This window comes from Corvus cornix, chromosome 3 (assembly GCF_000738735.6).
Source record: "Corvus cornix cornix isolate S_Up_H32 chromosome 3, ASM73873v5, whole genome shotgun sequence".
Classification (NCBI taxonomy): Eukaryota; Metazoa; Chordata; class Aves; order Passeriformes; family Corvidae; genus Corvus; species Corvus cornix.
In genome coordinates, this window is record NC_047056.1 from 39,613,206 (window position 1) to 39,639,761 (window position 26,556).

Sequence of the window (26,556 nt, forward strand, 5' to 3'; positions counted from 1 at the left end):
TCAAAGGCAACTATGTCATAGCCCAAACAAAGACCAGGGACATAGTACAATTGTCTGATCAACTCAGGCTTTGCCCAAATTTACAAAAATTATCTACTGCTGCTGAGAAAATGTCAGTTAAATTACTGTGCCATGGAAACCTTTTGAGTGTTTCAATTGCTATCACATGCAGATAGAAAATGTAGAGAAAATGGAAAGGAGAGGCTGTCATTGATGCTGATTGCTGGTCTCTCTTCAAACATCATCAAAACCTCCATCCTGGAGCAAATGCCACAGCCACGAGGAAGCTGAAACTGACATGTGTGACCGACATGAAGAGTGTGAAAACAGAGAATAATTTTGCTTCTGTTTCAACAGATCCCAGATGGTAGTCTCACACGTTGTGCCATCTAACTTTTACAGAGAACCAGCTAAGTGCTAGCACGCCTCCCAGAGCAGTTGTGAACAGCAGTTGCTAGCCAGCTGTTTGGTGAAGGTTTACAAGCAACCCAACTGCAGTGCTGTGAGGAAAACCATCACCAGTACAACTGACCCCTATCCTCTGCTGTCACTCTGAATTAAAATGGCATCAAGTGACAGCGTTGACCTCACTGTTAATCTGTCCTCATGCTTGAAAGGAAGTAAGATTTTTCTGCTGTGTTATGGGAACCAATAAAAGCAGTTGGATGCAACTCCCAGAGGATGCTTACGAATTTGGTTTCCAACCAACTATAAATGCACTGCAGTTGCAGGCAGCTGAACTTGGTTAAATGGCAATTATACTGGATGTTACAAATGATGCAACTTATTCAGTGAACAGAACAAACAAATGCTTGTCATATAGATAATGGATTTGTACCACAGCCAAAGACTTGCAGAGTCCATCACGGAGGTTAAAAATCCCAGGGATATTTAGCTATTTTATTTTCAGTTTAGCTTTCCACTATAAATTTATATAAATACATATATATTTTATATTTTATATAAATACAAATTTATATTTGCTATAAATTTATTCAAAAGCAGAACTGATTTATAGTTCTGATTATTTCAAATAATCAATGCATTATACAGAAGAGACATTTCCTAACAATTTCTTCATTTGGAATCTTTAGCCATTACATTCCATAATGCAGTAGGTTGCAGTTACTTGGGGAGGGGTGTTAATAACATCTCCATGAATATCTGAGTATTACTCCTCCAAAGGGCAGTGAACACTGCTGAAGAGCAGGCATAATTAGGTCAGCATTACAGATATGGAGATTGAGCAGAGGAGCAGCAGTAAGGGTAGCTGGTTTGTGTTCACGCAGCAGACTGGCAGCGGAAACGTGAGCACAGCCAAAGTTTTGTAATTCCTAAACTGAGGTACCAGCTCCTATGCTAGACACAGCCTGTTCATGAAAGAACAGACTACACGATATAATTCAAAGGAGATGAAGACTAAAAGCATCTGAGCCTGTATTTGCCAAAAGACCAATTTTTTTCTTCCCGTAATTCGCAGCCTTGTGGTACCAACAGCAAGCTCTTGGACATCAGGCAGGATTAAAAGACTTTCAGAGTTCAGTCACGTGCTGCACGGCTGACTGGATGGGTCGCCAGCAACAGCTTCTCTCTTTTGGCAGTGGGCTTCATAAAATTAGAAGCATTCAGAGCAAACACAAAGCCTACAAAGCTCCTTCAAGACAGTGCAAGACAAACAAAACACAAAAAATTTCAAGCCTCAAGACTAAGACAAAAAAAAAATCAGAAAAGTAGATCTTCACATGATCTTCCATTTGGCTTATCGGACACCAGCCAGAGAGGCAGAAGAAAAAAGGCAGCAGGGAAGATAAACCAGTAACCAGTATTTTGTTGTCACTGTTAAAGCCCGACTAGCCTGGGTACATCCTGTCCACTGATAATGTGCTTAATTCTTAAACTAAACACATGGGAGAGGGGGAATGGAGGTTGACAGCCGCAGGCAACCACCTTCCAGAAATCCTCATAGAATCATGGACTCATAGAATATGCTGAGCTGGAAGGGACCTATCAGGATCATCGAGACCAACTCCTGGCCTTGCACAGGACATCCCAAGAATCACACCATTTTACAAATCCATCGAGGAACTTTCTCTGAATGGGATTCTCCAAAGGAATAAACGTTCAACATCTCGACAATATGACCACTCTGCTGTCTTTGCAGCAAGACATTTCTATCAGTTCAACTACACCCCTTGAATTTTCAATAATCTTTGTGGTAGAGCAGGGGTAGCTCTACTACTCTGTCATAACAAAGCACTCACAGAGGACCTGAGAGGTAGGACATACAGCCAGAGCAGATAATGTCACCTCTCACTTACCTGGTGTATAACTACATCTTCTAAAATGATGTCCTGGGTTGCAGTGTATTCTATTACCATCCCCATCAGCCGTTGAAATCAGGTGGGGCAGTGTTTCCTTGCCTCCTCCCCCCAGACTATCTTGCTGTTAATGGCCCATCATTGTCCTGCCCCATGACTCAGAGATAACTCCCTCCGGACTATCTTCTGTTAATGAGCCTAATCAACACTTGGCCTCATGACTCATTACCCCATTGTGAGATGCTCCACGCAGAGGGAGGAACCAAGCATCCCATCGTGGATATAATCTGAGACTGAACACCAGAGACAACCCTTCCCACTGGATTTCCAGAGGACAGGAGCTACATAGCCACCACTGGACCTCCTGAGAAAGAGCGGCCCCTTTTTCTACAGGATCACTGCTTCAGAGGACTGCAGCCACCATTCTACTAGACTGCTACAACAGGGAGTCAGGTTGTATCTTGACTCTGTCAGTTTGAACCAGTGTTCTCTTCTTTTTTTTTTTTTTTTCCTTTTCTTTAATTTCCCCATTAAATTGTTATTCTGACTTAGTGCCTCCCACTGGTTTGTTTTCAAACTAGAACAAATGAGTATCTAGGAAAAATGAACCCTGAAGAAGGAAAGGAACATAAAAGATTCTCAGACTACAGAAGATGGAAGCTAAACTAACAAACTTCAAGATGTGGAAGAAAACCGCAAAGAGGAAACTGTTGTTGATGGAGAGGAGATGAATTAACAGCATCAGCTGTGGCCAGGCAGATACTGGACAGATGCTAGGAAGCATTTTGTAACAACAGAGTGATAGAGACAGCCTAAGAACAAGTTAGGCACTCCTCCCTCTGTGAGGAATGACACAAAAGCATCACTGTACCCCCCCTATGTCAGAGGTGGGCCAAGGGACTTCTTCAGGTGCCTTCCAGATGATGCCTCAGTAGCAGTGCAAGGCACAGGGTACCCTCCCAGAGTACCACACCAGTGGGTTTACTTGGCACAGATCCAGGCAAGGACACGAGCTAGGTTTCCAAAGCACAATGACTGAGCCTCTGTGACTGTCCTGAAGATCAGCTAGTCCTCACTCTCACGTTCTTAGCCCAGGCAGAGCACTGTACATGACCAGCAGTGACAGTCTCAATTTGGACTCATTGTTTTAGCTGAAGCTTCCTGTCAGTTTTCATAGAGCTGTTCCAATTAAATTAAACTGTGGGTTTTTTCCCCTCTCTCTGCTTTCCAGATAGTGTTGATGAGGGGTGTGAGGGCTCACAAAGGCCATTGTACCTCTCAGTCCTTTCCTGGTAAAAGGAGTTTTCCCACGACAAAATGGAATTGCATCACATTTTCAAACAGGATAAACATTTCACTTGTGCCTTCGGAACAAGTGTCCGTGTAGTCTCTCCATTCCTGAATCTACAGCAAAAGCAATTAACAGCAATCTGCTACTCGACAATAAAAAATATTGAATGTGGTCTTTTCTGTAAAACCATAACCAATTTGGGAGTAACTGCAAATATCTGTCATTAGATATACAATGCAATGAATATGATAAAAAGAATAATCCAAGGGAAAGCAAGCCATAGTGAAACTCTTGATCAAGTCTTTGATGCATAGTTTGAAGGATGATTTTGGGTCTGAAAACCTTTTAACAGTGGTACCTACAGGAGCTGCAGTTTCAAGTGTCTCCATTGCTACTTATTCACCATGGCAAGTACACAGGATCAATTGAAGCTTTAAAGAGGCAGATGGCAAATTGACTGAAAATTATAAGATGATTTGAAAAATTGCTTTCTACTATCAGAACAGCCATGAGTATGATGAACTATTCATTCCCAAAAAAAAACCCCCAGCTACCATTCCTTTAGTGCCTGGAATAGCCAGGGGGCATTTCAAATGCAACCTGCATGAGCTGCTGGAGGTTTTTATATTTAAAAAAGTCACTCTTTATGTATTTTACTGACAGAAGAGTGACTTAACAAACACTTAGAACAAGCTTGTATAATTTGATCACAGGTAAAGAACATATATTTTCTGCCAAAGAATTCAGCAGGTTTTTTCAGCGCTTTCTTTGACTTCAGATTTGAATCACCTTTGTGCTCTCTAGAGAGTCATCACATGAAAACCTGAATAATGCAACACTCAGATGCTGCTAAAGCCCATGGAACTGCTCAAGGATTAGAAGTCAAGGGCGGGGGCACTTTAGCCTAGCAAAAAAATGGAAAAATTTAAGACAGTTCTGTGGTATACCTTGTGAAAAACGTGAACACAGGTGCACTCCATATCTTCATAGCAAAGTCTGAAACTTTGGCATAAACCTGTGGGTGCACTAATAAGCAGTGTGGTTCCAATCCATGGCAAACAACAGTGGGGTGGGTGCTGGGACCTGAGGTGGCCTCACACATTTTGTCGCACTTTGGAGCCATGACCCGAATGGCCACGAGAGGCTGGAGGGCACTGGGTGGGCTCCTGAGTGAGTTTCATCAGGAGGGAACTTTGCCTGTGTGCTTGGCAAACCCAGGCACAGCAAAGGGAGATGACTGGAAGAGTTCCTTCAAAAGCTCCGTCAAAGCCAAGCACCAATGCTGTTGGATGCTAGGGCTCCCTCCACAGTTTCTGCTGCTGAACTGCTCAAGAAAGCTGGAGTTTGCTTGTGAGTCCCGTCCTGTGTGCTCTTTGGGGAGAATAAAACAAAGCTATTTCAGGCAGCAGCATACTAAGTGGCTGAAGCTGCTTTCCAAATGAACATACAACTATGCAGGGAGCTATAATTTGATATTATTGTAACAGCAGAGTTACACTGGAAGAGATGTGTGGACAGGAAAGGACTGGGCAATATTGCTGCATTTACCTGCAGCAGAAATGACAAGCACAGAAGTGTGTGTTCCTATGTGAATCAGTCTGTTTGGATGACAGGGAGAAAGAGAGGGAAGTTGATTTTAATTTTTTACCTATATTTAGGCAAAGATGACTTAATTCTGCCCTGCTTCGGGCAACAGGAAGAGCCTGCTGTTCAGCAACGTGAGCAGCAGTTTGATCAGAATCACAGAATCAATCAGGTTGGAAAAGACCTCTGAGATCACAGAGTCCAACCTATGACTGAACACCACCTTGTCAACTAGACCATGGCACTCAGTGCCACATCCAGTGTTTTTCTGTGAAGAAATTCTTCCTCATGTCAAACCTAAACCTCCTCAAGTGCAGATTAAGACTGTCCTCTCATCCTATCACTAGTTGCTGGGAAGAGGCCAACCCCTCACTACCTTTCAGGGGGATGTAGAGAGTGATAAGGTCACCCCTGAACCTCCTTTTCTCCAGGCTAAAAAACCCCAGCTCCCTCAGCCACTCCTCATAGGACTTGTGCTCCAGACCCTTCACCAACTTCGCCACCCCTCTCTGAGCCCTATACAGAACTCAACAGCCAACATTTTCACAAAGAGAAAGCTGAATTTTCTTTTGCACTTAGGAAATCTCCATAAGGAACAACAGGTTTTTGTGTAAAAACAAATGAGCCAAAATGTTCCCTTGCTACAAAATAGAGAGCATTTTAATATCCAGTGTTCATTTCTTTAATGTCTTAGCAGTGGGAATTTTTTTGCCTCCTAACAGAATCTTCACAATGCACTTGGCATTATGAAGGCACTATAATTTAATCAGGACTTCATAGAATGCAAACTCCCACATGGTTTGAATAAAACAGATAATGAAATCTTTAAGTGATGTGTGTTCTGTTTATATTTATATGCAAAAGTTTTCCCTTCTCATCCAAATCTGAACCCAAACACTGTACAGAATCACTAAGGAGTATTAAGTATCTAACCCAGAAGCTACAATCTCAACGAACACTTCAACAAATGCTATAAAAACAAACTTCCAGAAAGGCTTTTCGCTGTTTTTTTGACCTGTCCAGTCTGCTGTATATGCAGGCTAGGACTTTCTATAATATTTACTGACACATAATGAGTTGCCTAAACACAGCTCATTTTCCTTATAATACAAAAACACCTTATTCTCCACAGCCCATTAGAATCAGTGTAAGTGAGCTCTCTCTTGCATACTGTACCCTTTCCTCCTTCAGAAGGCAAGCCCTAGGCAAGCTGACTTTTTAGGGGAGGAAGGAAAAGGTGGTCTGATGCAAATAACTTTGCAAAGCCACTGTAAAAACACAGCCCAAGCACTAGTTGTTGAAGACCTTCTTGGTTTCATTTTCAAAACTCCCACAGAGGAAAGAAAGCTCTGCTTCCTCAGGTGAACGCTACTAAATCCAATTTTCTCCTAAACTGTTAGGAAGGTTGGCACGTTCCACAGCACTTCTTGACTCCTACCCCAGACAAAATGTGCATGTGAATGGGCCAGGTCCAGATGGTGACCCAAGAGCACTGCTGCCTGGTTCAGCACGTACTGACTAGGCTGATTTTTGCATTTTAGAACCACTGGGAAATATACAGAGGAACAAAATATTTTAGTGTTTGTGCACACAGAAGTTGCTATTTCCTTCCAAGACTGAATAATTAGTGTATGGCTATTGGTGGAGAGGGGTGAGTCTATGTCTCAGCTGGATCTTTAAGGGCACTTCCAGGTCCAGCAATGGGTGGGTTTTTGAGCTCAGAGCCCTGACATTTGGAGGGTTACAATTCTCAGACTAAAGAAGCCGTGCATAAGCAGCAGCTCCAAGGATGCAGAGCACACAACTTTTCCTCCAAACTGCAGGGCAAGGGTACCTCTGCTGTGGGGTCTGGACTGTCCTGTGGACAGGACTTCCCTGGTGAAATTTTCAGAAGCAGGTAATAAGAGGCCTAAGAAAACATAAAAAATATAGCAGAATACCTTAAGAAAAGATAATAAACCAAAATTTAAATAGTGAACTTGGATGAGTACCAGGGCCTCTCACCAAACACAAGGACTGAACAAAATAGAAAAAGACACCTTGAAAAACTCGGAACAACAGAGTTAGCTTTACCTGAGGTGAAGACTCTTTCTGAGTCCTGCTTTATAGGTTAATATTGTCTACAGTTTCTCATTTTGTTGGAGTTTTATTCCCTTCAAACCAGAGGGAAACCACTGGACTTCTGTATCTGATATCTAAACATCACAGTTGTTACAGGGAAACTGAGTCACATACAGAGGAAAACAGAAGAAGCCATTTTGGTTGGTGTCCAATCAGGGAAACCACTACTACAATTTTATCAGTGGTTTAGATAGAAATCACACTTCACCTGGTGACATCTAAGTTAGTTGTTCAATTTAGGGTATATTTAACATCATCGATCCATGAGAACACTCAAGCTCTCAGTGAGTCACTAAAGCTGCTCTCATGGCCTACTGCACCTATAACCATCACACATCAGCAAACACTTAAGCCTGCTGGCTTAAACTGAGGGGATCATAAGCTGCAAAGCACTGCAGAGGTTTTGACAAAACAGATTATCATTTCTAAACCCCTTAAGAAGAAAAAGGTAGATTGCATTCTCAGGGTCAAATGGCTTCCAGTGCTAAGACTTACACAGCCCATTGCCAACCAGATGGGCAGCTGCAAACAGTGTCCTCATGATCCATCACATAACCCTTGCTACCTCATCACTGTAATATTTATAAAATTCATAAGCATTACGGCAGTGAATTACAGCTTCATGCCACTTTCTCTCAGATTGCACGGCTGCTGGAGGAATGGGTCTTTGATTTTCAAGCTCCCTTAGATTCTGGCACAGCAACCTGCTGGGGATTTATGGGCATTTCATGGGTGTTTAATGAGGCTTACACCATAACCAATCCGAACAACTCTTGATCATGGAATCCTGAAGCACATTCAGTAAAGCTGATGGAGCCTGAGACACCTCAAGAGAAATACTGAATGAATCAAAACAATTAGCTTGCCATGTCCCTCTGTTCCAACTTTGCTGGTGAATACCAGACACACATACACACAGAATAAACACTCCCTGGTCTATTTCTGGTTCCCTCAGATTTACAATGTATTCAGAGTGGGCAGTAGAGATTTGCTGATATATCTCTGTAAGCTTTTAAACATATAGATAAAATTTATTATCTTTCAACTTTCTATCTAAAAATCTGATTTTAAAGAAAAAGTACAGTATAACAAAGACATGAAAGCAACATTTTAAGATTGTATTTTAAGTGTATTATTTAATGGCATTCTGAAAGGCAAAAGTGTCACTCCCGGAAGGTATTTAAATGCCTAAATATCTTTGAGCACCTAGATGCCTGAAAAGGATTTATATTTTCAAATTAAGCTATTAAGGTACTGTAGTTTAATATACAGCATTTGAAAGAGAGATAACTTAGAGTTACACATACATGCAGCCTTCAATCTGATGTATTCCGTATCTGGCACCTACCACACATAACATCCTTAAACATTTTGAACAAGGTTTTCTTAAAGTCAGTAATTAGAATGAAACACTTAACTAGTTTCTTCAGAGAGCTTTCTGCTTTAAAATCAGATACCCACAAGCTCCCAAAAAGGGAAATGAGGCAGAAAGGAAAGAAACGTATGTGTGATGCTCTCATCTACAACAAAAAGTAACAGTGGCTTTTTCACTTTCAAGGATCCATGCTGTTACAGCTGCTTATTCCGATATCTCTATGTTTAAAATAAACCTTCATGAGCTTAAGATTAATTTCATTTTCACAAAAATTCATGTGTACAGCATGTGCCTCTGCAAACTTTTACAGTCTAAACTGGAATATTCTGGAGCCTAATTTTCCCTTCACAGCAGGAAGGGTCTGCTGATTAACATATCTTTTTCAAGCTGAAATCTACACATGTGATTGATCTACAAAGTCTCTTTTGTATCAAAAACAATTTTTGAACTGTAAATGCTTGAAGAGTTCTGCTGCTGCTTGCTGTACCCTTCTTATAACTAACCTTTGCTGTTGGTGAAGTTCGGATCATGCTAACAAGGGGCAACTACCCTGGAAAGGGACAGGAGGCAGCAGACTCACTGGAGAAAGCACCATTTTGTACTTCTGCTTCTTCCTAAACATTACCAGCCAGCCACAGCCACAGTCAGGCTCCCAGGATAGTAAACCCCTCAACAGGACCTATTATGGCTGTTCTTCAGAGCAAGTACCACCACTCCTGAAGGAGTCTTATTTATCCAGGTTTTATTTCTTCAGACTAATCCAGAAAAGAAACCAGCTTTTCTCTCCCATCTTCTTTTATTTTCTCTCTGACTTCTCCATTTACATATTTTGCAAACTTGTTTCACTCAAGAAATTAACTGCAATAACATTTAGGGCTGTCTGGCCATGTCAGTGGCATTGGCACAGAGAGCTCTGACTTTCCTGCTCCATGTGGTACTTGTGCAGAGTGCAGAAAGAAAAATCATTCCGAAATGTAACTTGTAGCGTGCCTTTTGTCAGCAAATGCTGAATGCAGCACTAACACGTACCTGTAGCTTTGCTCCCACTGCTTGACGTGCTAATAAATACTTCACACTGGAGTGACTTCCAGCCTTTTTGAGTGTAGGTAGTCAGCAACAATTCAGCACTCTCACTTAAAAGATGAAATTAAGCTGTCAGAGAAATCATCTCTGTGCCAAAAGTTACATGGAAGCTTACCGACAGCAATCCTCCTTGCTGCTCGTCTCAGTTGCCCCGTGCCAATGGGGTTCTGTCTTTATTTTTGTACTTTGAGTTAAACAGCTGTCAGGTTTAACTTATTTGTAGAAAGTGGTGTGGACAAATTAGCTCCTACCCCTGTGCTGGTTATCTTGAGATTAATGGGAAATCCAGAGCTAGCAGTCAGAGGGGTAAGTAGTCTGAATGGGAAAGGGATACAATCCAACAAAATCACAGAGTAGCCTCTATTTTTGGATCTTGTGGCCCACACTTGAGAAAACAATAAACAGCCTTTCTGTGCTATAAAGAACCACAGAACTGCGAAGAGGTGCCTGCTCTTGACAGAATAGGAACTTGATGGAACACTTTGGGTACTTTAAAATCGCCATCTAAATTTTGAGACTTCCTGAAATACTGCCACAATACAGGTCTTTTACAGTGGAATCTAATGTTACATATTTTGCCATCAAATATTAAGTAACGGTATCCTGTTTGGGGATGCAAAAGAAACCCTCCCCCTCTCCAGAGCTCTTCCTGCTAAACACTTCTCAGAGTTCTACAGAAAAAGAGGGAATACCCAGTTTTTTCTTTTGGTAAAAAAATTCTGGGTTGTTGAAAGAAAGAAATAAGTTTCTGGTACATTCTGATGTCTGAGGGGTTACACAGACCTTGCTCAGACACCATCAGGAGATGACTTTCTCTCATGGGGAAGACTCTGGCAATTGAGTTCAGCTCAGTTTGGGCATTTCACGGTCCTGCTGTTGGTTGAGAAGTCAGAGAATCACTCTGTCATACACGTTATGCACACAGGCCTGACCTATTACTTTGCATGTCTTAGGCACAATACTATTTAAGTGTTTATTTACACTAGGCTGTTCTGCTAGAACAAACACTCTCATTTAGATTCCAAACAAAAAGATAAGCACGCCAGCATTGCTTCAAGCTAACATGTCCCTGAAAAGGCTTTCTTAGGGGAAAGGACTGTCTAAATGCCTGGTGTGCCCGTTCCCCATTTTGGCCACTACTCAGAAGAGGTGCTGGCTCTGCTTGCCACCACCTGCAGTAGCTCTACCTTGCAATTACTGGTAGCTTTATTCGTATTTTGGTTCCCCAAAAGCAAGGCATGCTATAGAAGTCTGGATTTTTAAGTGACCAGAACTATCTGGTCACTTAACAATTACTCTTCACGTTATGACAAAAATTTAGACACGACACTGCATTGCAGAAACCCACACTATCTGAGACAAAGCAAAACATCTGCTCCAGACAAAATGAACGGTCTCCCCCTTATCTGCAAAAAGTGTCAGGCTTTTGAGGGAAAGAACAGAACAGTGCTGGGTCAGGGAAACAAGAAGATGATTGCATCCTCCTTACTCTGTGGAGGGTCAACCAGTAAGGACTTCAACTAAGACTGAACTTAACTCTCTTTGCTTTTAAGTCCTGGGCTTGACTAGAAATTTTTTTTTTGTCTGTAGCAGGCTGTGGCCCCAGAAGAGAATGACCAGCTTTGAACATCATTCATTTGGCCCTAGCCTCCTACAGCCCATGAGCTAGGAAACAGCATGATCTCAACCATCTAAGAATGACTCCTCACACTTGAAAACATGTTCCCATGGTTTTTAAGGCACACAGTGAGAAGCACCAGCTGGGAAGGCCATTCTGCCCAGTAGGAGCCAGGTTTTACTTCAGCAATATCCTTATTTACTTCAGCAACAGAAAGATAGTGACACTTCAACAGAAATTCATATATACCAAATAGAAGTCCTAAAAATAACACTAAGAAAAGAAAGCAAGCATGCAGCTGGGAAGCTGCAGATCTCTGCTTTCCTGCTCTCACACAGCATAGGTAACATATTTTGGTTTAAGTTCTTTTTAGAACATTCACTTACAGCGAGGCAGAATTTTGGAGGATGACAGAGACATGTTTATGCATTCATATACTGCAAGGCAGCAACAATGTAAAAAACAGCAAGAAAAATAAATTACTATGTAGCACAGAAATAGAGACTGGAGCCACTGTCCCAATCCTTACCTTTCAGAGTTGCCTTCTTAAGTACCTTCATGGCATAAAGCTGGCCTGCATCAGATCCTTTTATCTTCCTGACTAGAAATACCTGTAAAAAGAAAATGTTTTGTATAGATGAGTACTGAATTTCTACTTACAAGACTTACTGCATTTGACAGGGAAATAGATACTATAGTTCACGAATTGTAATGAAAATTACTAGCTGAAAGCATTTCGTATCTATTTCACCTGCAATTGGTTGAGCTAGCTCTGGAGATTTTCAGTTTTAAGCCTTTACCACCTCACAAAAAAATCCATTTTCAACATAATTAATTGACCTTATACATTCAGTTAAAGATGGGTGAAAAGTTAGAATCAGTGTGCACATATCTCTTCCTATTCTGACCAGCTTTACATGAAAAAAAAAATTATGTCTCATTTGTGTCTAGGAATGTGCTGTGTCTTAAAATTATTGCCATCAATTAAATTAAAGAAAAAAATCAATTTGGTGCCATTTATGCTATAAGTCATGATTAGCAACTTGCCTAAGATGCAGCTGAAGCAGAAAGTTCATACAGCTGAAAATCTGTTGTTATTATAAAAAAGACAATTTTCCCTGTTACAGTCTCCTATGCTTCATCTTCTGAAAGTGTAAATTTTTAATTAAAATAAAATAAAGTTTGTAGCTAAAGTTGTACTCTTTTTGTTTTACTACATGCAAATATTTCTTATCTGCCCCTGAGTGCACCTGAGCGCTGGAGGGGTAGTGAACAAAGGAATCAGTGGTTAGGTTTGGTCTTTGTAAGACTTTCAGTGTTTTAATATTTGAAAATAAAATAAACAAATCTTTTAGCTGGACACACTATCTATCTGCTGAGGTCAGAAGTACCAGGCAGCAGTGTGTCTTCTTTTTTTTTTTTTTATTTCAGCACTTGTGTTACTGGACAGAAACTCAAGTACAGCCAAATGTGGAAATAAAAATATAGTCCCCACATACACAGCATATACTTATTAATATCTGAATTAACAAAGAATAAGTGAAATTATGTAACTAATGAATGTCTAGTTGGATTAAAAATTCAATGGCAATTATTTTATTAATTGCCTATTCAGGAACCACACAGCTTTGTTAACTGTCTCAACCTAAAATATAAAAAGCCAAAATAAAGGAAGGAGGAAGTATGTTTCTAGCACAATTTTTGCAAGTTGAAAGATTCTTCCTCCTAAAGAAACTCCAACCTGTAAACAGATTAGATTTTCTCAAAACCCTTTGAGGAAAGGTTTGTGGGAAGGGAGAACAACTTTTATCAAGCAGGTACAGAAGCTGGAAAACAAAAAGGTAAATTCTCTCTGAACAACTTCACCAGGACTCTTACATCTGACAGCATCACAGCTGCAACACTTCTATGACATTATCTGATAGGTTTTTTCCCCTCTCAAGATGTTTCCTGTGCACAGGAGATACACACAGTTCCTCAGCTGAGCAGCCCTGACCTGACGAGCTTTGGCACACGTTGCTTGCTCCCAGCTCCTGCTTCCTAGGCTGATGAACATACAAATACCTCCAGTGCTCACAACTGTAGGAAAAAATGATGAAAACTGGATGCAACAGGAAAACATAATATTTTCTGAAGTGTTTTTGTTACTATTCATGATAAATTAAGCTCAGCTGCTCCAGAATTAACAGAAAGTCAATTCATTTAGAAGTTTACAGAGGAAAGTTGGGATATTTTTCTATCCACGTCAAGTAAAAGATTTAATTTTTGTATTACATTGAAAAGGAGGAGAAAGTCAAAAGTAAGCTTGTCCAGACACTAGATTTTCAGCTGTATTATTATTCTTTAAAAACATTTATGGATTCTTTATCCCAAAAAACCAAAAACCCAAACCCTTAAGGTAATGGTTTTCAGCAGCACTGCACACAGAACAGCACAGCATGCTGCATCTGCAGAAATATCAGGCTGCAGTTCTTGAAATATCTGGTCTGCTATATAATCTTGCAAAGCCTTTAATACCCATGTTGCTGTAATAAGCAAAATTATCAATTTACATTACTAGTCACTAGTCAGCTGTTCACTGTAGCATGGGATAGGGCATTCGTCTGCATTCCCTCCAAAAGAGATGAGTCAAGAACACGGTGTTCTTTTTCAGAGGACATCAAAATAACCACCAAGCCAGAAAGGAACAGAACAAATGAAAATGCATTGTATTTAAAAATGATGTCATCCTTCTGATTATTCTTAAAGGTTCTTGAAACCACCAAGTAGCCCTGAAATGCTTACTTGACAGGTTATATTAGCTGTACTATACCAGTTTGCCAGAAGAGAATGTGCATGTGGCTGAGCATGACTTTCAATTTTCTAGTTTGATATGTTTGCAAACACCTCAGGTTATTAACACCTGAACTAGCAAAACTCCCTTAGCTGGAACAATTGGTGCATCATCCAAAACCTGGTCTAAAAAGCTAATAAGCAAGTGCTCTGCAGCACAAGAGTGTTGGAGGCACTCCCTCTAACACCAAAGACATCATCTCTAATCCTGCGAGAAATTATTTAGGCCTTGCGTGAACAACTTGAAAACCTAATGGTTTGCATCCCCAGAGGCATGGATTTGAACCATTAGCTCAAATATCACGGAGATGAAAATGTACAGGGTTGGGGACTGCATAAGAAACACAGAGCAGACCTCTCTCCCCTGTGTCTTTGCTGCTCTGGGGTAATTACTGATCTTTCTCACATAACATATGGGAAGTAATCACACGCAGCTCCAGACAGGTACACTGTCCACACTCACCCTGATGCCCCAGAAATCAGACCTCCTTTTGGGGAGTGGTTGCAGAGACCAGGCATTTTGCTTATAAAATGCTTAAGGCTAGAAGGCCAACTCATGCAATACTGAAAATACATCAATACAATCTAAGGTAGCCAGTGAACCATTTCTAAAATCTTTACTGCCTGAATATGAAAACTGACCATTCTGCCTCTGTTACTTTTGTGAAAGATGTTTCCTTCTCCTGTTCTTCTCCTTCTTACACTGAGTCACACAGTAAACCTAATTTTGAGCTGTTTGCTTTAAATGATTCATTTAATATTTAAAACTTAAATACACTGTGCTCTGAAGAAATTATTGAGCTCGAGGCTTGGTATTAAATGTTAACTTTCTTGATACCTCTCATCTCAGGGAACTTCTAATAGATTTAATATCAATATAATTCTAGAATAACCAGGAAGTTGATAAATACTCTTGACTGATAAATATAGCTTATAGTTGATAAGTATAGTTTCCTTTAGGAATAAAACTAAAGGTTCTGACTGGAAAATATTGTTTTTAAAACTCCACTGAATAATATAGTTATAAGGACTTCCATGCCTAGTTTCCACTAGGTTCACTGTTCCAAAGGTTTCAATGGCTTATTTAAACCATGGAAAGACTTAAAGGCTGAATTGACTCTTCCTTCTTTCTCTCCATCTTTCCTTCCTGTTTTTGTTTCCAATCAACATGCCCTGCTGAAGAACTGTCTTTGGAATTAAGAAAATCCTGTGTCCTAAGATAGGTGGAGAATGTTATTTCTCCACCAATTAGCATATGGTCATACAGGCAGGGTTTTTTCCCCCATGCTCTTGCAACAATGATTACTGTATTCTGCACTGGGGTTTATCTCCAGGACCCTCTCAAGGCCTCTGAGTGTGAGCTAAACAGCACTCTGGGACTTGGAAATGTGCTGGAGGTTGCCCTAAGTGGGAATTGCGCAGCTAACTTCTTTAAGTCTTTGAACGTTCACGTCCTCCAACTAAGCACCAGTGGCACACTCATCTCCCTGGTGGATAGGTCAGAAAGAGGGAGGAGGGTCTAGTTTTGTAAACAGTGATGCTTATTAACAATCACTTGTACTCATTAGTCCAGGTCCAGAGCCATAGGCACTATTTCCTAAACTGGTTCATATGCAGGAATCCAGCTAAAAGACAGAAGTGTTACTTAAATGAAGAGAGAAGGACTTTCCTTATCTGCCATTACAATATAATTTATATATGCACAATGTCAGCAGTTGAAATGAACTCAGAGAAAGGACACAATATTTTCAGTATTGTTCTGGGTGATTAGGTGACAATAAAAATTACCTTTCCATATGAACCTTGTCCTAATACTTTCAACAGTTCAAACTGAGAAGGATCTGCTTTTTCAAAACCTTCCTTGACATGATGACTGATGTCTATTTCCTTCACGATACCTTCTTCCTGCAGAGGAAAAAAACAAAAAAAACAAAATCCCCAAATCAGAGCTGTTATCCTAAGGAAACATATTTTTTATTAAAATCTTGTCTTTTGTGATGCTACAATCATGTAGCAAATTTTGAAAACAGAAACAAATGCTTGTCTAAATATTCTATGTGTCTGTTACCAGCTGGGGAGGGTAACTGTCAGGATATCCAGACCTGGTGGTTCTGTTTATTGAGCCTCAAAATATGACTAGATAAAGACAGATTATACAAGCTGAAGTAAAAAAAACACTGCAGAGCTAGGGGTGCCCATCAGAGACCTTGCTAGCAGAGTAGCATGTACTCAAATCTGCATTGCAGAGGCTCCATCACACTTGTCTTCACATACTTTCTCAATTTCCCCCCAAATCATCATTTAAGTCAATCTTAAAAAGCTTCCTTAGTCTTAAGCAGCAATTCTTCTAATGAGTAGGCAATAAAGAAAAGACATTGCTAAAAGAGCCTCTTCCTAGTTACCTCAAAAATTGGAAAGCTACTGCTGGTAAGGATTTTAAATAGAAAACAAATTAATAGTTAGATGTAAAATGAGGGGGTGGTGGGAGAAGACTGACACAAACTTCATTGCTTGCAAGAATTAGCTTTATATGCTTTGGATTTGTCCCGGTTCTTTTGTTAAAATACCTCCTCTGTCAATAGATGCCCATTCCTCAAAGACACCAGTTGAACTAGGACCTTCATCATGCAAGCTGTGACATATGGCATTAGTTTCAGTTGTTTCTTTCATGTTACTTTGGCAGTTCCTCTAAAAAGAGAGCAACTGGGTCAAGTGAGACCCAGAGGGATTACGTGGAGTTTGCAGCAACCCAGAAAGCCATTGAGCTGCAAAGAAACCTGGAAGAAAGGACCTACTTCTCAAGGACACAATGATAAGGAAAGATAACATTTACACACCCTTTTATTTCTGTCGTGTTTTGTACACCTACATTTGAGCTTTTTGGTTTGTTTGGTTTTGGGTTTTTTTTCAAATTACTTGTTCTAACTTCTCTACAACAAAAATATGAATTTTGAGTACAAATCTTTTGTTTCATTTCCCAGTTCGAAGGGAATTACTCATTTAGGGATATGTCTGAATGTTTCTGCACCCAGAAGAAATAACTGGAATCTCACAAACATTTTTTACGTGCAATTTTCCTGCAATTTTCCTTTCTTCCCCCAAAAAATCCTTATAAGATCCAGAAATATAACATTTATTTCCCACACTTAGTAATTAATGTTGAGAAAATATAAATAATTTCCTAAAAATGAAAAGGCATTAAAAAAAAAACTAATCCAAACATTTGGCCAAAACACATTCTGTGATAAATAAGAATAAATTTGATTTTTTTCTCCTCCAGAAAAACTGCTGTCAGTTTTTACCAGCTGTAATTTGTCAGATACACAGCTTGCATTACCCAGATTTCTTACTGTATTGTAGTTTCATCCCTCCTCTTCCCTACCCTGCCTCTTTACACTCACATGCTTTGGAACAGGGACTATATCCTCTTCTTGGTTTGGAAAGTTTCCTCTAGTTCATTTGTGCTACCACAATCATGGAAAAGAATCATCATCTCAGAGCAACTCATTTTTCTGATCCTAATTCCCGTAGTTTAAGGTTTGACTGAAAGGAAATGCTTGAAACCAATGAACAGTTTTCACAGAGAGATTCAAAGGATTTCTAAGTACAGAACAGCAAAGATCTCTCTTTTCACCCTTCTGGCTTTAATTGCTGTGTGAGATAGCATAACTTTCTGATATTAAAGATATCATTTTTTTCCATTTTTTTGTACTCCAGCCTGAACTATGAAGTCACTTTCAGCTACATTTGCAATTCAAATGATGAGTGAGTTTCAATTTGCCCATTCATATTACTCATCAAAGTAACAGACCTACAACCCTAAGTGTTATTTCTCATTGTATTACTAAATTTAATATAACCTCTTTAGGTTCATAAAATGTGTTCAGTTACAGGAATATATTAAAAGTATTAAAATGATGAAAATTCAGCTTGCTGGAAGAGTGCTTAAAAATTTCTAGCACTCCCATAGAATAGCATAAATAATTTATAACATGCAATAAAAACAGTACTTTAATTATATGCATCTTTAATTAAAAGCTCAGGAAAAAAAAGAAGAGTATTTACAAAAAATGAAACCAAATACAAGGCCTAGCAATGTTTATCAGAGAAGCATGGATTTTAAAGACAGAAAAAACATGTTAGATTTTTGGTTATCAAAATATAATAACATTGGTTAGAAGAGGCTTCAGGGGGTCATCTAGTCTAACAGTCCTGCCCAAAATATCACCAACACTTGATCAGACCAACCAGATGGGTTTTTGTCCACTGTGGTTTTCAGTGTCTCAAACACTGAAGCTTGAGCCACTTCCTACAAAAGATTATTCTCTTTCAATCTGCCCACAGTCCAGTTGAGCTGGCTGATCCATGCATCCTTAGGAGGAAGCAGGATATTTTTCTAGGAAGGTAGGATTTCCTGTGGATTTCCTGTGGTCACCTCTCTAGAAAGGAGCAGCAAAGCAGCACTGAAGAAAAGCATGCGAGACAGCTGTTTTTTCATCCATCACCACCACAGTGGTGTCACTTGTGAGCTGTCCAAGAGGTAGATAGTATTTTAGATGGTATGACAAATTCACTTCCCACTGGATCAGAAAGCCAAACTGGCAGTGCTTGAGACTGAAGACAGACACAGCTCCTTAAAGGAAATACATGCTTAGAGTGTTTGCTCACATGCACCCATTTGCCTTGAATGTATTTCTATACTCTTATTACTTACTGGCTGCATAAGTTATGGGATAACTTCTGTTTGTTTGTTTTACCTTACTAAGAAAAAAACCCAACACCAACCAACAGTGTTATATTCTTTATTTACATTCTTACTTACATGGGATTTTCTCATTTGAAGTCTCTCTGTATTATGCTAATATGGAATCTGGCATAATTTTTCTCAGGTATTGATGATCAGAGTGAAACCCAAACTGTTAAAGCGTAAGTATTGTGGGCAGGTCTCCCAACTATTTTTGCTCTGTGTTGCATCCTAGAAACTTCTCTAATATGGATTTATTTTTCCCTGTTCCCGGAAGTGCACCATATTTTCATCAGGAATTTGCACAACAACAATAAATGTGAGTCAAGAGAACCACGATACAGACAAAGCCTGCACACTGAAGAAGCTGTTTTGATGGAAAGGATTTCACTCTGGAAAAAAACCCGACCAACTTCAAAAATGGTTTTGATCAGTGAAGTCAGTGCAATCAAAAGTGAATGTTCCACAGTTTGATCTTGCAACAGCTGTGCACACCAGCCCAGGCTCTTGCTCCCTGCTAACTTGTCCCAACACTGCATCAGGAATGCTTGACTGGACGAAGCTTAATCTTTTGTAAACTTCTCTAAATATTTATGTTTGCACAAAACCCATCATCTTGTGACAAAAGTGAGATGGATGTTCTTGGTGGCTTGAAGAAAGCACATGGTCAAGCAGGATAGACTAGAGGAGGGAGAGCAATAAAACCGGAAGGACAAAAGAGGAATGGAGAGTGCTTCTCTATCTCAATACAAGAAAGACCTATTCCGGGTCTGATTCTCTACTGAATTACTCACTTAAAGGCTTCCCCCAAAGCTGGCAGAAGGTTTGGACATAAAATAACTCATTATTAGAATTCAAAGACCATTTTGATCTCTTCTCCTCTGGGACATGGGAGAAGAGAGCCTCTGTTCTTGCCCTGTGACTGTGGATAGCACAGACACATCTGTTTTGGTGCTTCTGGAAGGCAACAGCTCCCTGTAGCATTGATCTCAGCTCAATTCCAGGATTGCTTCATGTAGCCTTGGAGATAGAGAGGCATTAAAGCTCAGCGGCTGCTGGAGAGCAGCCACAGAAAACTCTTCTAACTGCAATAATACTTCCTGACCCACTGTCACATGTCAGAGTAGGATCAAGTGTAGGGGTATGGATTTGGCAGTGGAGTACAAAGTCATACAAAAGGGCAGCCCTTCCTGGAGAGCCACTCTTCAATTTACTATCTTTCCTGTTCCACAACCTCTCAGCAAACATTATGGAAAGAATACCTCCTAGCAAATGGACAAGTTTAGCCCCTTTTGGAGTCTTGTCTGTCCGCTCCCCAACTAGTTTCTGAACAAGCTGAGCTAAGGTCATCAAGCAAAGAGACCACCTTAACTGCCAGATATATTTCACCCACACACAAAAAGTTTTCCTCATCAAGACTTCCTGAAGTATCAGGAGGGGGGAGATTATTCAAGAGTCAGTCACTTTTACGAATGGAAAAATTTATGCTACCATGTCACATGGGACAAAGCCATGGTGCTAGTGTAACATGATTATTGTTTTGAAAAATCAGTAAGAAAGGATTCCTAGTTTTATTCCTTGCATGGTCATCTCCATTGCAGAGGATCAAGACTGACATACAGGTATTGCTGTGTAGGGTAAACTTCATTTTCCAATAAAAATATGTGCACTTTTGATGTGCAAGTTTTACAGCCTTTAGGCTTGCATGCTTTAGGGTCTGAGGTCAATGAAGAAGTCAATGAAAATGTGGCAGGAGGAAATAAGAAATGACGATAACTCAGAAAGTATTTTACTGTTGTTTGAGATAATCATTATTTGTCTACAGCATATGCTCAGGATACAGACTTTATTTTGTTACCGATCTTCCCATTTGGCAGGTTACCACCTAACATAAACCCAAATCACAATTATTTAACTACCAAGTATCACAGGCAACACAACATTTCAAAATAATATGATTCATTAAGGAAGCATGTTTAGAACTGTGATATGGGAATAGTTAGGACAGGATGTGTCTGATAAAGATGAGGCCAGGTTTCTACCTCTGTTTCACAGTTTCTAATCTGGCTCAACCCATAGGAGAGTAATTTGTGTCATAGACATAACAGGCTATTCAAATGCTGCCTAGGGCAGGAAGTGAATTGCTGGCCCGCATTTAGTTCTTTGAGGACAAGTATCTACATTAAAAAGAAAGTATAGGAGCATTTTCATTAGCCTCTTCCCTAGCCAGTCTCCAGCAGCTGGGGTAAAAGTTGAGAAAGAAATCTTCCATTTTAAATGGGTTACAATCCAAGTTCTGGCCTCTGCTGTCATCTGGAAAGATGTAAACTGAGCAATAATACCATAAATGGGCCTGGTTGCTTTGTTCTCTGCTGTCAAATAAACATTTGCTTTAACAACAATGAATTGAACATACTGAGCCCTTAAGAAGCATGTGGAACTCACAGTGAATTCGCTGGACATTGTGCCAGGTCTGTATTTGGCTTTCTAGCATAAGCTTACCTACCTTCTTGAAAGGTCATATAGAGTTAAACAGTACAGTATAATTTTAAGAGAGATTGGGATTTCTTTCACAAATGTGAATAGAATGTGTTATCTTGCACATGGAATTCCAACAAGTATGTCAAAACTTACTGGGAAACAAAAACCTTAAGAGCAAGTTCTGTAGAAATCAGCTGTTAAATTCAGCAGACCTTTTTTTAGAGAGGGTAACAAGCTCTCTTTAACACCTCTCTCCAGCTCCAGTTTTTTATCCTACATTTTCATTTTCTTCTCCCTAATACATGCGTGTACAGTTTGGGTTCAGCTGAAGTCCAACGAACTAAATGGGAAGAGATGAATCACAGAGAGCAAAGGCAGTGAATACAATCTGCTGGATAGATTGGTGAAGTCCATGAGGTAGAGGTTTGAGTATCTGGGAGATTTGGGTAAACTCTTTTGTGCCACAAGGCATCCTGTATGTCTTTGATGAATCACTTAAGGCTGAATTCACCTAAATAAATGCAAGCATTTATAGCACGGGAGAAAACGTTTTGAACTAGGTTTACTTTGAAGTCAATAGAGAGAAGCAGGGACTTCATGACTAAAAGAGATCAGATCCTTAAAAGAAATCACATCCTAAAAAGTGCACATTTCTGTCTGATGACTATGAAGAAAGCCTAAGATAACCTGCTGAGCTGAGGGCTTCTGTAGTTGCATTCATGAGATGAATTCACGTTTGCTGTATGATTTTGAAAAACACTTAAATAGAAAAGTATTGTGGCCAGATTTTTAATGACATTACAAGAGAGATGTTTGCTGATAAATGGCATGAAACTTCTATTGAAAGGGAATATTTTTCAAAAGAATTTATACACTTGAAACATCTAGACAATTAAAAAAATACTCTAAGGTGTTGGAAATCCACTTATCAGGACTTTACAGCTTGATAAATTAGGCATTTTTTCTACATCCTCCCCAACCTGAAACGTAGAGAAAGCTGCTTTTTGCTATCCTTTGGGAATACCATGAGATTTAACACAGGAAAAATTTGAAATTCGCATACTGCAGTAATGGATAGACAAATTATCTGAAATGTATCCAGTACACATGAGATATCAGGTGGCCTACAACTGAATTCTCCTTTAGCTCAGATTGAAATATTCAATCAGTCTTGAAGTCTGGTGCTCTTAATCTGATGACTGTAGTGTCTTTACAGATTCAGTCCCTGACTAGGACAAATATATGTAACACTATGACCGCAAAGTTGCATGAGGAGAACAATCTTCCTATCCCAAGTGCAGATACGCATTAAGTACAGGGAGACACCAATTCCTGATCTAGACTCAAATCACCAGCCAGGGTAACTCTAATTTTTATGTTTTTTCTTTTGCAAACTGCAAGAGCTTATGAGGAGTGGTGAGTAGAAAGAGTGGCTAAAAAACTATTAAATCGAGGGGTTATAAAGAGAAAGACAAGAGTAGAACCATCTGGGCACAAAAAAAAATAAAAATACAAACAGTTGGCCAGCCTTACTCCTACAGCAGCTCTCTACAAATACTCAAATACATTAGTGAACTTTACCAAAAACAGTCTCAAAATGAGTCACACCATTAAAGGACAAAGAACTTAGCCACATTGCTCTAATCTACAACAAATGAGAGCAGGAACATTTTCACCAACATCCTACGTGGCACAGCTTATAGGTGTGGCATTGGCCTTTACAACTCCGAATGGTAGGGGCCAATATACATAATTGCATTGAAAAACAAAACTACAACATAGCTCAAGTCTGGCTCCCAGGTCAGTATTGCTCCCTGTGCACTCTGCTCTGAACTACTCACAAACTCTCTGTGAGTGGCTTGGCTGACTCCTGCCAGAGACCCTCTCAGGGATGCCCCCACCCACCATCACTGCAACCACTCACCAGAGCTGCCTGGCACCTGCTGCAGCACATCAGCACTCACAGGAAAGCCCTAATGGGACAGTCCTAATGTGATGGCAACCCATGCTCCATGCATTTCCAGAATACAGGTACCCCCCACATCCCCATGTCCCAACTTCCCATCTGTGAAATGCAGGTAAGGCCATCTTCCTCTTTAGCATGGTTAGGCACTGGGCACTGGAAAGATACCAAGTGCATCAGATAGTTTGATATTAGGCTTGAAAAAGAAGGAAGACAGAAAAAAAGTCTATCTGTTAAGGATACTATTCAAGAAATATTAATACTTGCTAAATTACTCCAATTCCCTTATTGCTGTACTCAGCTGCTTCATAGCTAGAAAAAAAGAGACTAGAAAAAAAAGGTGCCTGGTGTTTTACTAGTGCATTTGAGTGTGAAATAAAAACTCCAGCTGCACTAGGAAGATAAAGTGCTTAAGCAAAACATATTTTGAACCATTTCCTCACTGTTTCGCGATCCAAATAAAACACTGCTCACCACAGCAGTGTAAATGGCACCACAACACAGAAAGTAGAAAATACAAAGCCCTGGGGCATTTGCATGGTGATTTTAAAGAACTGAATCATCTTTAATATGCATACTAAAGGAAAAATACCAGGTTTCATCTCAAAATGTGAGGCAGAGTCCACAAAAGGCTGTAATAAGAGATAATCATATTACTGAAGTGCTGGATTAGTCAGTTTAGGAAAAATACCCGTCTGCTGTTTACAAATCACTGGTACGGTTTGGTAATTATCATTTTGTCTCCAAGAGGAATACTGGCTTGCTTGCACATTTTGCGTCCTCCCATTAATTAAATCAAGCATCCACTAAGGGTTCAACCAGCTTGTACTTCACAAACTGGAGTCCTGCTGGTGATGTTAGGGAAAAACGTGTTGTAATGAGGTTCATTATCTCAATGGCATTTTACAGGCAGAGTATTAATAGGGAAATAGACTAATGTGAGGTCATTATGGAATCAAAGCAAATAGAAATTAGTTTTAATGCTACTGTTCACAACACAGAGCATCAGTGAAGGCATTGAAGGAGAGAGGCTGATGCAGCTAAATGAGGCAGAGAGAAGATGGCAAAAGGGAAATTCTAACAGATGATATGACAAATTTAGCAACATGGACAGAGGAATAAGATGTGGAGGGCAGAGAGAAAAGGAGGTATCAAAAAGGACACAAGTCAAGGGCAATTGGCTTGTGCCTATGCCAACAGAGAAGTAAACCAAGAGAAGAACTGCAATATTATACAATTTGAAATGCAACTTTTGCCCCTTTTATGCAGCAGCTTAATCCAATTTAAGTACCTAACCATCCTTCTGGGATGAGGAGAGAGTACAGGCATGCATGTATGTACTAGAGTGATCTGATGGGGAAGCTGGTAAGCAGTCCTGGCACACTCAGAACTGCTTCCAAAAGAAAGGGTGAGAGTGTGATGGGGACCAGGGGTGCTTTTCTGCACAGTTGGTTAATGGCCTTGGGCATCCAGCCTTCTCCAGTAACTCAAATGGGCCAGCAAAACACATTATGAATGCAGTGGATCCAGACTCTGCTTATTTATGTAGACTCCAGCTTCCATTTTTTAAGTTATACAAAAACACACAAAATTTTAAAAAGAGTTACACAAAGTACCTGACAATACCTCATCTCATGCTGGCTCCAGTTTCATGGACAAATATTTAGCAAGGGATAGTAAAACTTATCTCTTCAGCTGTATACTTTTATTACAACCATGGCTAAGACCCAGGTCATTATTTGCAGACATTTGTATTTCAGTGCCTAAGGACTGTTACCATGCACAAGTACCTGTTTAAACAGAGTTTCTGCAGGCTACTGAAAATCTGGCCCAGGAAAAGGCCCATTACATTTTGTGGTTTTTTGAACTCTCAAAAGCCTCTAGTTTAGGTCAAGTCCCTCAAAGATTCACACACTCGCTCTCCAAGGAACAACCTGCTAAATAATTATCACACATCCTCCTTTCTGTGAAGGGAATAATTGTTTACAATTACTACACTAAACAGAAGCATACATTATGTAAACACACTGACTGAAAAGATGTGTGTTTTGGGAATGAGAATAAACAAAACACAAAAAATCCACCTGGATGCAAAGAACACCTTTGCAACACTGTTTGGAAGACTGCAAAGAGGTCAAACTGCTGCACCAATCTGTTCTGCAGAGATTTACAATGGATAATGTGGTAACAAAGGGGGCAGTGGTAAGTTAGTTGGTTCTCAGCTGACCGGGATCTTGAGGAACTTACCATGACAGCTTCACAGCAGTAAAACTTCAGTCAAAGCTGATCCACAGTCTACTGAAGTCTGAAATAATTTCCAGAGTAGGATTCATCCAAATACACATCTCTGCCTGAGTTAGCTGTCTAAACTTCTGTACAGCTGACAAAAAAATGAGTGCTTTTAGGCTTTTCTTTCTTTTAGACAACAGTATGCCTCTAGTAATCTAAACCAGGACTTAGCAAGTTTGCCTCTTTCTGCTGACTGTAAAGGAAGTCTATGCTAATTAGTTCAGATACATATTAATTCTTCCTTCCCTCATTCCTCAGTGACTCCTTCAACATCAGATGGAGCATATGTGCTTTTCCAAAGACACACACTGCATTATACCGGATATTTACAAGCCAGCTTTTGATCAACACACCTTTTTCACAATGGATTTTCTACTGTCTCCAGCAGACAATGTGTGATGCTCTCATAGTTTCATTTTTCTGGCCTGATGTATACTTGTACAAACTATTGCAATATCCTTCTGCAGGGACATTCTTACCCTGTGTGGCTGCTGCCATGATCTGCCACCATAAGTCAGGGAAACCAGGGCTCTTGGCCATGAAACTGGAAGCAAACCCACAACCCTGTGTCAGATACCATGCCAAACTTTTACACTGGGAGAAACTTTGAAAGATATGAGAAAAAAAAACTTTCTTCAGTCTCTCAATTCCAAATACATTTTACTTATTTGCACAATCCTTGTAGTATTTGACTCATTAGATCACCTGGCATCAGTAAGGAAACTGCCAAGACAACTTAAGCTGAGCCCAGCTGCAGTGCTCATCACCATGTTCCTGCAGACTGTGAGCCATGGCTTTCACCTGCCCTGCAGCTCTTTTATTCTGTCCCAGCTGTGTAAAGGGACATTTACATTAAG

At 40.0% G+C, this 26,556-nt stretch overlaps 1 protein-coding gene across 3 annotated transcripts in view; it reads right to left on the reverse strand.

Moving 5' to 3' along the window:
* Nucleotides 1-26,556, reverse strand: part of RPS6KA2 (ribosomal protein S6 kinase A2) — a 283,173-nt gene that overhangs the window by 83,589 nt on the left and 173,028 nt on the right. For all 3 annotated transcript variants that reach the window (XM_039569566.1, XM_019281323.3, XM_010391626.4), the window contains 2 exons: nucleotides 16,011-16,127; nucleotides 11,920-12,001 (listed from right to left, as the gene is read on the reverse strand). In XM_039569566.1, coding sequence (XP_039425500.1) covers nucleotides 11,920-12,001; nucleotides 16,011-16,127 — 199 coding nt within the window. The remainder of the gene's footprint in view (nucleotides 1-11,919; nucleotides 12,002-16,010; nucleotides 16,128-26,556) is intronic.